The 16,174-nt window shown below is 38.9% G+C and overlaps 1 protein-coding gene across 1 annotated transcript in view; it reads right to left on the reverse strand.

The window, feature by feature from the left end:
• The window catches only part of CNTNAP2 (contactin associated protein 2), a 1,208,164-nt gene that overhangs the window by 816,322 nt on the left and 375,668 nt on the right, over positions 1 to 16,174 (reverse strand). The window contains exon 2 of the mRNA XM_074842898.1: positions 15,357 to 15,467. Within this exon, the coding sequence (XP_074698999.1) occupies positions 15,357 to 15,467 (111 nt within the window). The remainder of the gene's footprint in view (positions 1 to 15,356; positions 15,468 to 16,174) is intronic.

Below are 16,174 nucleotides of genomic sequence, written 5' to 3' on the forward strand. Positions count from 1 at the left end.
GAACTCAAATGTTTAAAATAAGTTATTGCCAATTCCTACTTAGTTTCTGGTATCACTGCTTTGATCCCCAGCTATAGTCCTCCTTTCCAGATGACTTTGGATGTGGCTTATCAAACAACCATTGCTGGTCAACACGTCAGTTGCCACCTTAGCTGCATTTCACATCACTTTACTTTCAAGAGAAGAGCTACAGCGTCATCACCAGTGTGTTTAAGATAATATATTCTGCATAGAACATGTAGATTTGGTTTTGCCTTTAAACTAGAAGTTCATTAAAGTAACTTTTAGAGATTGCTCACAATAACTGGGCTCATAATTAACAGCTTCTCCAATCTCTCAAGAACTATTTTTAAAATGTGGTATGCAACTTTTTCTTTCTGATAATTGAGCACCATTTTGACCTAATGTAGAAACTAATTAATCACAATTAGAACAAACAAAAAACCAAAAAAAACACCACCTGGAAAACAACATGTACAAGCAACAATCATCTCTATGTATTCAAAATGTGTTATGGGGGATGCTGCTGACCAGCTGCTAAAGTCAACAAATTAAATAATTCTGGCATTGGCTTTTGTTAGAGATTCTTCCCCCGACATAGAATACAGACAACTTCTTGGTACTGAAGAAAGCAAAGTAGTTAAAGTACCATCTCTCTCAGTACATTTAAAAAACAACTTGGCTTGTGTATTAAATGAAACATCTCATTTCTATGCATTCTACATTTGGCAGAATGTCAGCTAAAGCCCTCTTAGTGCAGCACTATGCTATACCCAACAATATTTCCTTCCAGAAAAAGCATAATACTCTGTTTTGCTCAGCAACAGTCTTGTTTACTCCTCTTTTACAAAATTGCCCAATGTCACCTGATTCTTCCCTCAAAACAAAGTCATCTTCATATCACCCAGTCTGTACTAGGAAAAGCTAAGAAGCCAGTGATGGCTGTAAGAAAATTTAGAGCTACTCATTCCTGATCTATAAATATTATGTAGTTAATACACATGGTCAAGTGACTATTCTTACATACCACAGGACCCTTTGATCCTTACAAACATCAGATCATTTCTGACAAATTTCTTAATCAAAGCAGAATTAGCTCATTGAGAGTAAAGTGCCTAAAAGCCCAGAAGGAATGCTAAATCTGACGGTAGTCAATATTGAAAAGCAAAGACACCTAAAATACAACTTTTCAAAAAGCAGCTTTTCAAGCTTTCTTATTTTTTACCACTGCTTATCAAACATACACACCCATGAATCTCAGTAGAAACAGCTTTTTAAAAAAAAAAAAAATTCTGGGTCAGCATAACTAAATTGTTGCTTCTTAATTACACCAACAGTTTCTCCCCCTGCAGTGTTATAGTCATCTGCCATTCTGCACAAAGCTGACTCAAATCTCAGCTACAGTGATAACCTAATAAAGGAAAATTATTCTCTCACTGAAGGGAAGGATTTTCTCTTGTTCAGAGCACTCTGACAACACTTATTCATGTCTTTCACCTATAACAGGCTATGCAAGGCTTCAGTAAAGTTGAAGGTTTCTAAAGTAAGTGATCTTGTTCAGAATGAGTTGATGTACCTTTTTCTCTTCAAATGTACATGTGCCTGTATAAATTTTATCAATGTTAAAGTGAGTCTTACACACAAACAGGTTAAAAAATAGTTTCATCTAAGAAAGTGAGACAAAACAAAGTGCAACCAACAGCAAATCTGTGATGTGGGACTGCACGCCAAGTCAGACTCTTCCAGATCAGAGATATTTTTTGTGACATACGTAATATAGAAAAATGAGTATTAATCTTCTGTCTCTTACTGTGTAGCTCAGATTTCCTTGTGAATAAGTCTAATTGTGAAGGCTGAAACATGAATAATAGCTGCACTCTCTCATCCTGCGGCGAATAGCCTCATTTCATCACATTATTTCTTTTCTCTCTTTCAGCATATTACTGTACTAGGAGGTTATAACGGTAGCCAAATAGCTCCCATTTCTACCAGCATTTACACTTGTTTATGACTTATTTGGGAAAGGCAGTATTTTGTGCTCGAAGAAGCTATCTACCAGTTGCACTACACTCATCTGTGTAAGGAAAACCTGTGTTTTGTGCGCAGGAGAGGGTGAAACACTCATACTGTCTAACAAGAGGCACCTACCTTGGAAACAACTGACAGTGCATTTTCTGTACACTCACTGCATCTTTCCCACAATTCCAGATGAGTCTCACACATCTCTATATCTTGGTCTGAAGTATTTGTAGATATAAACTAGCCAGGGGTATCTAACCTGTCAGCCTCTGCTACTCCTAAATGTACTGGACATGTCAAAAGAGGTTGGCCAGTTTTCCTATGTTGAGGTTTTTTTAAATCCCACATGTTCCCATTGATCTGTGCAAACACAGTAGCTCCATTATCTGCAGAAGTATGAAATTTTCTAATTTATTAAATGTGCCAACTCTGGTGTAGGCAAGTTTCTTGTGAGGCATCAGGTTAAGAAGGCATCTAGCAGAACTCCAGTGTCATTATCATTCATTTTGCAGCCAAAATCTCACCCTTTATATTAACTCTAAAATTTAATTATAAAGTGTGCCAGCTTTTTAAATAGGATAAAACTTCACTCCCTGTTTTAGGAATTGAAATTAGACACCAGAGGTAATGTCTGCAATGTTTAAATGGATTGATTATGTAATTTAGTGCCCGATTTACACGGACTGATGTCCTTTTGTAAAAAATTGTCTTTATGCAGGCAAGAACCTGCCATTGGCAATACTCTTTGTGCACTAACACCTCTACATCCCCGACTAATACTAACACCTCCATGTACAAGTGATGCTTTTATGAATGTAAACTTGATGAATGCTTACGAAGCACATACCAAATAAATGCAATGCAAGTTTGATGACTTTTAGGAAGTGTCTGAGAACTTTTAATGTATCTTATGCGTATGAGTCATCCATGTGAAATTTGAAGCACCTGATTGCATACAGTAAGAAAGAGAAAGACCAGGTATACTGTTCCATCTATAAAGCTCAAGTATAAACTTGTCAGGCACCTCATAGTTGAGACCATTAGCTTGTGCTCAAATGAAAAGAAGAATGTAAGTATTCTGAAGTGGAGTTAGAGAGCTAATCAGGTCTGCCTTTTCAAGATAGCATAGAGATGAAGCCAGTAGGAACACCTGAATAAATTTCTTAACTATTTACAGGTTAATGTCCCAGTGCTGCTTGAGAAACCTTCAAATTAATCTCTGGGCTTTTAGGATAGTCGAGAGCACTGAATTTGGCTCCTCTGGGGATAAATGGCCAGAGCTGTGCCGATCCCTAAGGGTATATCCCTAAGTATATCTGTGATACATGGATCCAGCCCAGCTGGCTGCGGGGCTGCCTACTCCCTGCTACCAGCACAGCCCCTTTCCTTACAGAGTCAGCTGTTCATTAGCTTCAGAAAGAATTAATGAACTAAGTTGACTTTTGTCTGAAAAAATCTAGCTGCTCAGCATAGTCAGGGTGGATCTGCTGCCCCCGTCTACCCATGGCCCTAGAGAGCTGCCCATCTTCCTTATGTCTCCAGCTGAACTTGGAACTGCTACCTCTGCAAATGACTGCTGTAGAAAAAGTTTCACACGCAAAGTTTAAGAGAGAACTCAGTAATACTTTTTCCCTCCTCCCCATCTCGACATGTATTAAATAAGCCAATTAGGTATTCTGAACACTTTAATTAACAAATTAGTTATGAACTGGAAAAAACGGTCATGCTTTCTGTATTCGTTGGGCTATGGTAAATTAACATAAGCTAATGATGCTTTATTTTTATCCAATTATTTGAGCTTCACTTTCCACAGACTTTGTTTCTTAGATTGTGTTTTGAATGGAAAGGGTGATTGATGTTTTTCCTTTTTAAAGTTACTTTTTCAACACATCAGTCTGACCTGGATGTACACTGGTAACTTTTTTCCCCTTTTTGATGTTTCTTTTTCCTGCCCCTTCATAAAATCTGCTATCTTCTTGCAATGCATGTTTTTTCCTACTGCCCCTTATATTGCTCCAGAGACTGAAAGAGCCTGTGGTTTCAGAGGAATGAGCTAGTGCAAACATTTTTATTTGTATTTTTAAGAATTCCCTCTCCAAAATGTAGATATTTATGAAAAATATTTCATTAGGGCCAGATCATTGAAGCACAGAAAACAAGTGCTACGGTCAACTGAGTGGCAATCACAACTGTCTTCAGAACAGAGATACAAGTATTCATGGAGCTGAAGTGAGTTGCATTACAAATCAAAGCAGGGTGCCCAGCTATTTATTTTGAAGGTGAGGAATAAGCAAAATTGATATGTGGTAGGATATGAGGCAGATAAAGACATACAGAAAATTATATGAATTCAGCAATAATATTTGACCAAGAAATAATAGCCGTGAGGGGACAAATACCTTTCCTACATGACTTTTCTTTCTAGTTCCAAAAGAACTCTCAAATGATGAGCTGAGCCTGAATTATTTATGGATGTTAAAAGAAGAAAATACCTAGAGGTTGAAGTTAGTGTTACACAAAAATTTTATTAGGAATAATACCAAAAGGCCATGTTACTAATAAAATATAAGAGTTTTCATTTACCCTCACAGGTAAAGATGCTCCTACAGGAGCTGCATCTTGAAGTGAATAAAAAAACCCCAAGAGCACCTAAAAACCCCCAAACAACCAAAGCAAAACATCAATTAATTATAGTCTTTCTAAAACATTGCAGAAATACTGTTGTTTATATGTGTGCAACACAAAGAATGCTACGTCCAGTGCAAACATGTTTTTAAGGTTGCATTAATAAATGAAGCACTAGAGGATTACTTTTTCATTCATGAATAACTTGTTTCCCACATATTTAAAATTGCATTAATAAATGAAGCACTAGAGATTATTTTTTCATTCATGAATAACTTGTTTCCCACATTTTTAAAATTAAGTAATTATTTAATAGGTTAACAACATTTAATTTTCCCTGACTTCTGATCACCTAAATTTGATCTACTATGTATTACATGGCATAGTTTCAGCAAATAAACTGTCCTGGATTGTACAATGTGTATTTATCTAAAGCATGTATTTACAGAAAGGGAACTGCTGTTTATTTAGTTATTTAAAGGCAACCATGTTTTAATTATTTATAAAGTCTTACTCAGCAAGAGCTCTCTTGTAGACAGACAAAAGCTAAGTGGATGATACTATTTTTCTCATGGTTGTTACTGTTCTTTTATGCTACTCTATCCATTATTCTTAAGTGCTTATCTACTTATAAAAGAGAGCATTCAGTAACCTGAGCAGTGAATTTACAAACCACTGGCAACACTTCCTGGGGATGAGTCTCTTTAACGAAGTAACAAGCGATAGGACAAGAGGGAATGGCCTCAAGCTGCGCCAGGGCAGGGTTAGACTGGCTATTAGGAAGCATTTCTTTCCAGAAGGGGTTGTGAGGCGTTGGAATGGGCTGCCCAGGGCAGGGGTGGAGTCCCCATCCCTGGAGGGGTTGAAGAGTCGGGTTGACCCAGCGCTGAGGGATCTGGTGGAGTTGAGAACGGTCAGTGTGAGGTTAATGGTTTGACTGGATGATCTTCAAGGTCTTTTCCAACCGAGATCATTCTGTGATTCTGTGAACTTTCCTCTAAGAGGGTTTTAATCAAAACATAATGAGTTATTATTTGTACAGGCATTCTCAGTGTGCCCAAAGGTCTTGCTGACATAAAGAGATTGCAGAATTTAAGGTGAAAATCTACGGTGCGCTAATTACTTCACGCTAGCTCCCCACTGTCCCTATCTGGACAATGTTAATGCAGTCTGAGCACCGCCTAACTTTGAGATTCACACTCAAAGTAAATTCCTGGCAAGTCCCATGAATGGACAAGCCCAAACAGCTCACAGAATCCAGGCTGACACAAACTATCTCTTTTACGTTCGCTCTGTCAAAAAGAAAACTACATGAGGACAGGCTGAGAGAGTTGGGGTTGTTCAGACTGGAGAAGAGAAGGCTCTGGGGAGACCTTAGAGCAACCTTCCAGTACTTAAAGGGGGCTACAGGAAAGATGGGGAGGGACTCTTGATCAGGGGGGTAGGGATAGGATGAGGGGGTCACAGTTTTAAACCGAAAGAGGGGAGATTTAAGGATATAAGTAAGATATAAGGAAGAAATTTTTCACTGTGAGGGTGGTGAGACACTGGCACAGGTTGCCCAGAGAAGCTGTGGCTGTCCCCTCCCTGGAAGTGTTCAAGGCCAGGTTGGATGGGGCTTTGAGCAACCTGGTCTAGTGGAAGGTGTCCCCGCCCATGGCAGGGGAGTTGGAACTAGATGATCTTTAAGGTCACTTCCAACCCAAAGCATCCTGTGATTCTATGAAATCTTTTTCACAGAATCACAGAACCACAGAATCATCTAGGTTGGAAAGGACCTTGAAGATCATCTAGTCCAACTGTTAATCTAGCACTGACAGTTCCCAACTACACCATATCCCTAAGCGCTATGTCGACCCGACTCTTAAACACCGTTATAGAAAAGTAATAAGGAATTGGAGAAGTAGTGATATTGGTTATGGTACTGGAGGTTTTAGTAGCCATGCTAAAAAGAGCTAAGGCCAGGCAACCCCAATTTCTTCTTAGGTGAGACTCTGACAAGCATTTTTTTATATTAGTAGAGCTGCTGCAGAACAGATCTAATTGACTTACTGGGAATGATTTGGGGAATAAAAGAACCATATCCCATTACAGATAAATTCTTGCATCTTCCATGCAGAAGCCAAAATTTAAAACTCCACTGAGAAAAAAACATACTGACTCAATTACACCTATGTCAACTTAAAATTTCTGCTGATTGTTTTATATATACATCAATAGTTCCAATAACAGGTCAAGATCAGCACCCTGATTAAAAAGCAACACGAAAGCCTAGAGAGGAGTTACATAGTGGTGATAAAAGGAATGTTTTTCGAACATCAGCTGTCCTACCGAAACTTCCCTTGTATTCCATTATCAATTCCGTTGGTAGCTTCAGATTCCCCCCTACTACTGGACTTGAAAGAGAGCCCTGGATGTCAAATTTCTTCTTCTATATTCCACTGTGCAAAAGAGAATTTCCATACATCCAAAGATTCATTATGACCTTCATACTTGCACTGTCTGCTGGGATTATTTCTGAAGTTCTGAGACTCTGATCAGTTTCAAGCAGCTTCCAATTATATTATATAACCTTACATTATGTTGAAATAATGTAGAATTTCTTCCCTAAATTAAAATGGTATGAGGTGGATGATGGGCAGCATTAATTCTTGTACTAGTGAGAAGTGTAAGGTCCAATAGCTTGGGAACCATTAAAAGAAAGATTGATAATGCATTATATCAAACGTGTGGTAAGAATCCTCCTTACGATGTGATGCAGTCCATTGATTGTACTGATGGCAGGTCATAAGATGTTAAACCTTATAACCTTGCCATCACATATGCAGAAGCTACTGTAGATCTATTTTTAAAAAGCTCTAGAATGAGCTAATTGAAAACTCTCCTTTCCTCTGATGCCATTTTAGTTAGTAAGGTGGTAGCAATATGGACTATTTTTGAGCAGCAGGTATGACAAAAATGGAAGGCACACCAAAATCTTTTTAGCTAGTCTACTATCTAGGTTCCAGTTAAAATGTGTTACAGTGCTGTCAATAACTTCTTCGCATATGTTTATGTGACAACATGAATGACTCCTGTGTCAGTCATTTTGAAAACAAAAATATTTTTCAGAGTAGCAAATTCTCATATTTCTTCAAATATTGGAGGATCATTTAATACACTTAGAAATGTTTGATTTACATAGGTATAGACTGTGAGCTGATAGCTGAGAGAATATTCAAAATAATTTTTACAAAGTGCGTCCAAATTAAAAAGTTTTAGGGTTTTCTAGTATTCAAAGATTTAGTGATGTTTGCATATATTGAGACAAAATTGATAGTAACAGGAACAAAAAAGAAAACTCACATACATTTATCTTCTGTGGTGCTTTGTTTTCTGATACAAGCTGTAGACATTTAAAAAATAATCTGTCCTTTCGTTATACTGGCACTGAACAACACACTAGTAATTCTTATAATTAAAAAAAAAAATTAAAAATACTACAATACTACAATACACTAAGAGTTGTTTAAAAACAAAAATTATCTTACTTTCAGAAGGATAATTTGATAGAATCTGACTACGGCAACCTTTGAACAGTTGCTAAGTCAGTGCCGCTTAGCTTTTTAAGTCTAAGCTTTTGCTTATAAGCCTTTAACAGAAGTTAGGAGTCACCACACTCTAGCTTCCCCAAACCTACTTTCACTATGCAATTCAAGGCATCATTCCAGTCTCCAGGTAAGTTTTGCCACACTTAAAGTTTTAAAGGTTCTTCACCCCCTCTTTGCAGACCTGACAGGGATAGCAGCAATTGCTTTGCCCAGCTGTAATTCCAGTGAAATATGTTGTTAAGTAGTAGTATAGTGGAGGAACCACCTTCTTTTGTTCACAAAAAGACAAAATAGCCTACATTTAGTGCGGCCTTTTTGTTCCCTACTTCTTTCCAGGATAATAAAATGAAAGCATTTTGCTTGCTTGTCACAGCTGCTATGATTGAAAGCACCCGGGAAGGCAGAAGAGGGAATGCAGCCCGTGAGACAGTTGAGGTGCTTTGGAGAGCAGTGAATGACAGAGCCAGTGTAAAATGCACACATGTGTTGTACCCCCAGACCTCTGGTTCTTCATGATTATGAAAACACAGACTCATACTTGTAACAATTATATAAATCAAAGACTCTTACTCACTGACATAAAAATTGAGGCTTCAAATTTTAATACATTTTGGTATGAATTTGCAAAAGACTGACAGACCTGCAGGTAGCCACTGAATATTTGTTTCTACAATCACCAATTTTTCCTCTAACTAAACATAACTTCTTTTTTTTTTTTCCCCAAATAAAAGCTCAGTATACTTCTCTTTGCTTACCCTAACAAGAAATAAGGATCAGAACAGGAACAAGGGGCAACACAGAAGATTATGAAGCACCAATTAAACAGATCTAGAGATGTTAACTTTTCTAATCGAGTTATACTCTGTCCATCAAATCTGCATTTCCTTTGAAATAAGTATAAGTACAAATCTGTAAGTCAGTGAAGGCTTACAGGGCTCTGAGCAGACAGCTGTGGAAAATGTAAAATATTCTGATATACTGACATAGCAAAATACCCTACACATACACCCTGGAGGCTCAGCTTCCAGATCAATACCATTCCATGCAGTTTTAGTTCTGTTTGCCTAGATCACTAGTTATGAGATTTGTAAACAGAGTGATATCAAACATTAGGAATAAATTAATGATGTTTCTGCTTTTGAAGCCTCCTAAAAACTGCTGAAAATAGTAAACTCTTTGATGTGCATCCTTCCAATTGCAACATTTATAGCAGGAAACTGAACCAGAACAACTAGTCACAACTGCAACCTTCTTAATAACATGATGTGACTGTTCAGTAAATCAGTGTCTTAATCAATAGAATAAAATATATGATCTATTCTGCTGAAGTGTTTGGCCAGTCTAGAGTGAAGTGCCATGAAAATGGCAAAGAAAAATATAATTGGGTTGGAGACTAGAATTTTCAAATGCGCGTTTCCTTAATTCACAGGGTCTGGGGCTAGAGGAGGGGGAGTTCTTTCCATTTAATGACTTGAGCACAGTGTGGTTTAAATAGTACATTTGATTTGGGAACCTATTATCTGATAACGACTCTTTGGAGAGAAAAAAAAATTGGATTCCCTTATTACTGGTTTGATTAGCAATATCTGTAACTCCATGATGTTGTAAAATAGCTCAGCATTAAAACTGAGCTATTTTCCATCATTTGTAGAAGCAAAAGCATAAACACAATGAAGGCTGAGTTCCCATTTTAAACACATTCCTGAATTCTGCAGTACTTTTGCTCTCACTAAAATTAGGAAAGCAAAAATAGGTTATATATATATGGAAGCTTCAGTTTTGAAAAGTATGTATTATCATATGTATTAAGAGATGGAGGACAACAGTCTAAAGAAGTTGCTATTTAAGCAAATAGATGCAACTAAATTTCAAATGACCTTTCGATAGAGGAAATTAAGCGAATGTTTGATTAATGACCGCACTGCAGATCACATTGCTGAAGAAACATCATTAAAAGAAACTGCACTGTAGTGATTGCAAGGGTAAGAAAGGGGAGAGAAAATATAACTAAAGGCAAAAAATTAAATTCCAGATGTCTGATTTGCCTTTCACTTCCAATAGAATAAGTAGTCTAGTAAACCAAAAGGAGAAATAGTCATCTAAAATCAATTTGAAGATCCTCCCCACCAAGCGGATGCAAAGTTTTATTTTATTGAAGTGATTCTAGTGACTTTTTTTCTATTTTAGAACAGGGAATAGAATGCAAATGAACATCACTGCGATCAGATACAGCAGAATTTAATGTAAAGGATGAGCAGTGTTCTAGAATTGAACTGTTCCTTAACTTCTTTCATCTGGACAACAAACAGTTGAAAACACAAATTAAGAGGCCCAACAACCTATCAAAACCCACGTTCAGACATATTGCAACAGAAAGAATAATTACTAAAAGGCACGTAACAAAATAAAGGCAATGCTGAAGTAAAATCCTGAAACCAGCATAAAACGGCATCTATTCTCATTCATAAGTCTTCTAAATTTCTGGAGCAATAAACAATGTTATCCGCTAGTCTGCAGGCATAAAACCAAAGACATTGCCAATGCTCCTGACAGGCTTTGCATCAGCTCAGCAGGGCTGCAGGACTCCAGCTTGTCAGTCATATTTTCGCTAAGCTAGTCTTTGACTTCTGTTTAGCTTGTTTAGTTGTAATACTAATTCTCTAACAAGCAGGTAACATAGCCTAATCTGTTTTACCTTTAGCTTAGCTTTGTGATGGCACAGGCTAGTGACTATCGGTATAACAATTTTGATATATTTCTGTACCTAAAGTAGGTATTCTGCAGAGAACAAACTATTACTGTAGAATAAAAACGTAGTGTAGAGGACTATGATCACAGGATGATAGCAGAGGTATTGAAAGTACAGGCACAGGGTGGTACCAGAGGGAGCAGGGCTTTAAGAAACTCACCAGGTCAATTACTAGTCATTAAAAGAAAGCAACCTTGGGAGCTGGCTAAAAATGATTTTAGAGAACAAAAAACAAGAGAAAAAGAGATCAAAGAACAAGAATCCTACACATGTAAAACACACATACAGAGAATTCAGACAAATGGAGTTGCAGACTAATAAACAAAGATCAGTGTCAAGGCCCTGAGGGTACCAACTGGTTATAATTGCCCTACCCACTGGGGGACCCACTCGTCCTGACCATGAGTCTGGGGACCCCATTTTTGTCCCCAGGATCTACCTGAGCCACATCATAGGTGTATCCATGCCCAGCTCCATCCTGTGTTCTTACACACTTATGGATTTTGTTTCCTAGCTTGACACCAGGCCTCACTCGTCCTTTTCTGTGTGATGATCTCCAGACAACTGGCAGAACCTGCTGGTGCAACCAGCACTGCTCACTCTGCTTGTAGACAGGGGATGATGTCCCAGTGGCAAGGGCACCACTTGCCTGAGGATCTCCCATGTCTACAGCTTGGCCTGCTTAGTTGTGCAGCTCCCCTCACCTCATTCCCTGAAACACGTACACTTTAACCTCAAGCAGATCCTACCATGTCAGTGTTGTCATTGATATAGAATCATTGAATAGTTTGGCTTGGGATCTTAAAAGGCCATCTAGTCTAGTACAACCCCCCTGCAATGAGCAGGGCCATCTTCAACTAGATCAGGTTGCTCAGAGCCCCGTCCAATCCGACCTTGAATGTTTCCAAGGAGGGGGCATCTACCACCTCTCTGGGCAACCTGCTCCAGTGTTTCACCACCCTCATTGTAAAAAAATTCTTCCTTATATCTGGTCTAAATCTACCCTCTTTTAGTTTAAAACCATTATCCCTTGTCCTATTGCTACAGGCCCTACTGAAATCCATCCCCAACTTTCTTACAAGCCCCCTTTAAGTACAGAAAGGCTGCAATAAGGTCTCCCTGGAGCCTTCTCTTTTCCAGGCTGAACAACCTCATCTCTCCCAGCCTGTCCTCACAGGAGAGGTGTTCCAGCCCTCTGATCATTCTTGTGTCCCTTCTCTGGACCTGCTCCAACAGGTCCATGTCCTCCTTCTCCTGAGGACTCCACAGCTAGACACAGCACTCTAGGTGGGGTCTCACCAGAGCAGAGTAGAGGCAGAATCCCCTCCCTTGACCTGCTGGTTACACTTCTTTTTATACAGCCCAGGATACAGTTGGCTTTCTGGGCTGCAAGTGCATGTTGCCAGCTCATATCCAATATTTCATCCACCACTACCACCAAGTCCTTCTCCACAGGGCTACTCTCAATCCACTCATCGCCCAGCCTGTGTTGATACCAGGGATTGCCCTGACCCAGGTGCAGGACTGTGCACTTGGCCTTATTGAACCTCATGAGGTTCACATGGGCCCACTTCTTGAGCTTGTCCAGGTCCCCCTAAATGGCATCCCATCCCTCAGGTGTGTCAAGTGCACCACTCAGCTTGGTGTCATCTGCAAACTTGCTGAGGGTGCACTTGATTCCACTGTCTGTATTGTTGATGAAGATATTAAACAGAACTGGTACCAATACAGACCCCTGAGGGTCACCACTTGTCACTGGTCTCCATCTGGACATTAAGCCATTGACCACTACTCTCTGGATGTGACCAATTCCTTATCCACTGTATAGTCCATCTATCAAATCCATATCTCTTCAATTCAGAGAGAAGGATGCTGTAGGGGACTGTGTCAAAGGCATCACAGAAGTTCAGATAGATGACATCCATAGCTCCTCCATTGTCCACTGATTTAGTCACTCCATCCCAGAAGGCCACTAGGTTGGTGAGGCAAGACTCACCCTTGGTGAAGCCATGCTGGCTGTCTTGAATCACCTCCCTGTCCTCCATGTGCCTTGGCATAGCTTCTAGGATGATCTGTTCCACAGTCTTCCCAGGCACAGAGGTGAGGCTGACAGATTGGTAGTTCCCAGGGTCCTCCTTGCTACCCTTTTTAAAAATGGGTGCAATGTTTCCCTTTTTCCAGTCACCAGGGACTTCACCCGAGTGCCATGACTTTTCAGATATGAAAAGGAGAGTGGCTTGGCAACTACATCAGCCAGTTCCCTCAGGACTCTGGGATGCATCTCATTAGGTCCCTTAGATTTATGTATGTTCAGGTTCCTCACGTGATCACAGACCTGATCTTCTGTTACAGTGGGAGGGACTGTGTTCCTCCAGTCCCTGTCTTGCAGTCTGTCTACTAAGGAGGTGTGGGAAGAGAGACTGCCAGTGAAGGCTGAGGCAAAACTGTTATTGAGTACCTCAGCCTTCTCCTCATCGGTTGTTACCAGTTTGCCAGTCATGTTCATCGTGGGGGTACACATTTCTTGACCTTCCTGTTCTGGCTGACATACCTGTAGAAGCCCTTCTTATTATTCTTTGTGTCTCTTGCCAAGTTCAGCTCCTGCCACGCCTTGGCCTTCCTGACCCCATCCCTACACAACCGGGTAACGTCCCTTTATTATTCCCAGGATACCTGTCCCTGCTTCCACTGTCAGTGCATTTTCTTCTTGCTCTTTAGTTTGACCAGCAAGTCTTGATGCATCCATCTGCATCCTCCTCCCAGTGAAGAGTCTGGGACGCTGTCAATACACCATAGCCCCCATGCCAGCTACAACCATCCACCGCAAGACTCAGAGGAACTACGGCACTGACGTAACACTAGGGAAAGGGATAGACACAAGGAAGTATAGTCTGTTTTATTATTGAGACTTATTGAGACTCTTATCACTAACAGCATTTTTTCTTTCTTTCTTTTTTTTTTTTTTGGTGATAATAGCTAGGCAATAATTGTTCCTTGATTAAGATTACAATTAGGCTAACAGTAAATTCATGGCTTTGATCATAAGGTGGGATTTTTTTTTTGGCTCAGAAGCTGCACAAACAGTAGTGTAAAAAAATTTGTGGATAACATGGGCAGCCTAGGCTATAATTACAATACAACATATTCTGCTTTTAACCTCAGGAATGTTCCACCATTTGATAGTATTTCAGGTTTTGTTTACAAACACCCGAAGACAAAAGATTGTCACTTTTGCTTCAATGGTTTTGTGGTTTGGTTTGATTTTTTTTCTTAGGAGGCAGAATATGGTAACCAGGCAGGAGCAACATAATTCCTGCAGGAGAAGGAAAAATAAAGCAGCAATTCAACTACACCAACCTGCTTCATGTCTGGTGTTTTGTCATTATCATAGATCTTCAGGATTCAGAAGACTGAGGCACTATAGTCACTTGCTCTCCTTCATTCCTACAGTGAAAGTATTTCTAAATTCTAGGTTCATTAAGTCAATTTATTATACCCTTGACGTGTATTTTGAGTGGAAGATAAAATTTGGTATTGATTGACAACAATCTGTGAAATTTTACATTTTAGGACTTCTAGTTTGATACTATTTAGAAAAAAATAAAATCAATAGTATTCAGAATACAAATTTTCTGTTAAGTTTCATGTTTAAATGCATCATTCATGTGAAATTAATTTAGAGATCAATATCAAAATGGTATACATACAGACATCTACAAATATCAAGGAAAGCTATGAAAATTCCTATGGGTGAAGGTAAAGACTTGTGTTCAGACCGTGAAACAAATCTGCCTAGCCCTAAGGATATAAGACGACTAGGTGGAACAAATTTATGCCCCTATTCTTCCAACCACCAAAACTGAGGTGGCTTTGTTACTTCTGAACAACACCGTGTGGTGTTACAGAAATACATGCAAAAGGCAAAGTTCCTGTGGTGGTCGAAAAAACTGAATGACATCAATCATTGCTAAGGTGAGAAACGAGTTAAATCAACAAAGCACATCAAAGCTGTTTTGCTCTAACAACCATGACCTTGCAAATGCTCATTTACCCAATGAACACGGGTATGCCCTTTCAACTGAAGTCAGTTATACAACCGTACCGGATGACTCCATCGACATTAGGCATTTGGCCCATCCTGCTACACGTTATCAGTAGAGTATTTCTCCCCAAGGTGCAATGAAGTGCAATTACTGTCACACACAATGAAATAGAAATTCATTCCATTTACTAAAACAGTCTGTCAGACAGCTAAAACTTTGTTAAAGCAAACATAGGCAATAATATTTTACATAAAAAGTATTTTCATATTAAAAATATCATTCATTAGTTTTTCTTTAAGTATCTGAATGTTAAGGTAGAGCGCTCCTTACCTCCTCTCTTGTTTAACTTGGCATACCCTGGCACGTAGCTGCTTGTCATAGATGATGAACTGCTGAAGGAGGAGTGGGGTAATGCTGAGACCAGAGGTTCATCACACTTTTCTGAAACACAAAAAGCAAATTCACTTTATGCTTTTAATTATTCATATATATTAAGTGGCAATGTGCCCTTTTTCTGTTGGCTAATAACACAGCCTTGTTATTTTTGTACAAATGGAATGTATGTAGCTACATCCCAATGTTTCAGTAAAAAAAAAACCAACCAAAACCCAAACCAACAAAAACCAACCAACAAACCCAGCCCAAAAACCACAAGAAAACCCACAAACATACACACCTCAACATGAGAAAATGAAGACTTCGACAAAGGACAAAATTAGGTAACGGAAACACCTAACCATGGGCCACCACTCTCCTTAGGGATACTACAAATGAACAAAAAAGCCTGTCCTGGTATATCTGGAATGTTTTCCGTGACATGAAAATGTAGTGCTAAAGAAAAGTATTATCATGAAAGCTTCCTAAGAAGCAGATAAGATATAAACTTTCAGTTTGTAATTGAAGTGCTGATAACCTGATATTTTAGAAAAGAAAATAAATTAGGGTACATTAATAAATGCCTATGAATTATCAAGTAACAGATTTACTGAAAAAAACAATTTTTTTTTTTAATCTCTATAATCCATTTGAGCACTTCTATTTTACTCAGTATAAAGAAGATTAACTTGGTATTAGCATCTAAAATGGAAAAAAATCAGAAACTTTGCCTTTCTAATCAAGAAAAAAGTTTAAAACAAATCAGCTGTTGT

This window comes from Strix aluco, chromosome 1 (genome assembly GCF_031877795.1).
Source record: "Strix aluco isolate bStrAlu1 chromosome 1, bStrAlu1.hap1, whole genome shotgun sequence".
NCBI classification, from domain to species: Eukaryota; Metazoa; Chordata; class Aves; order Strigiformes; family Strigidae; genus Strix; species Strix aluco.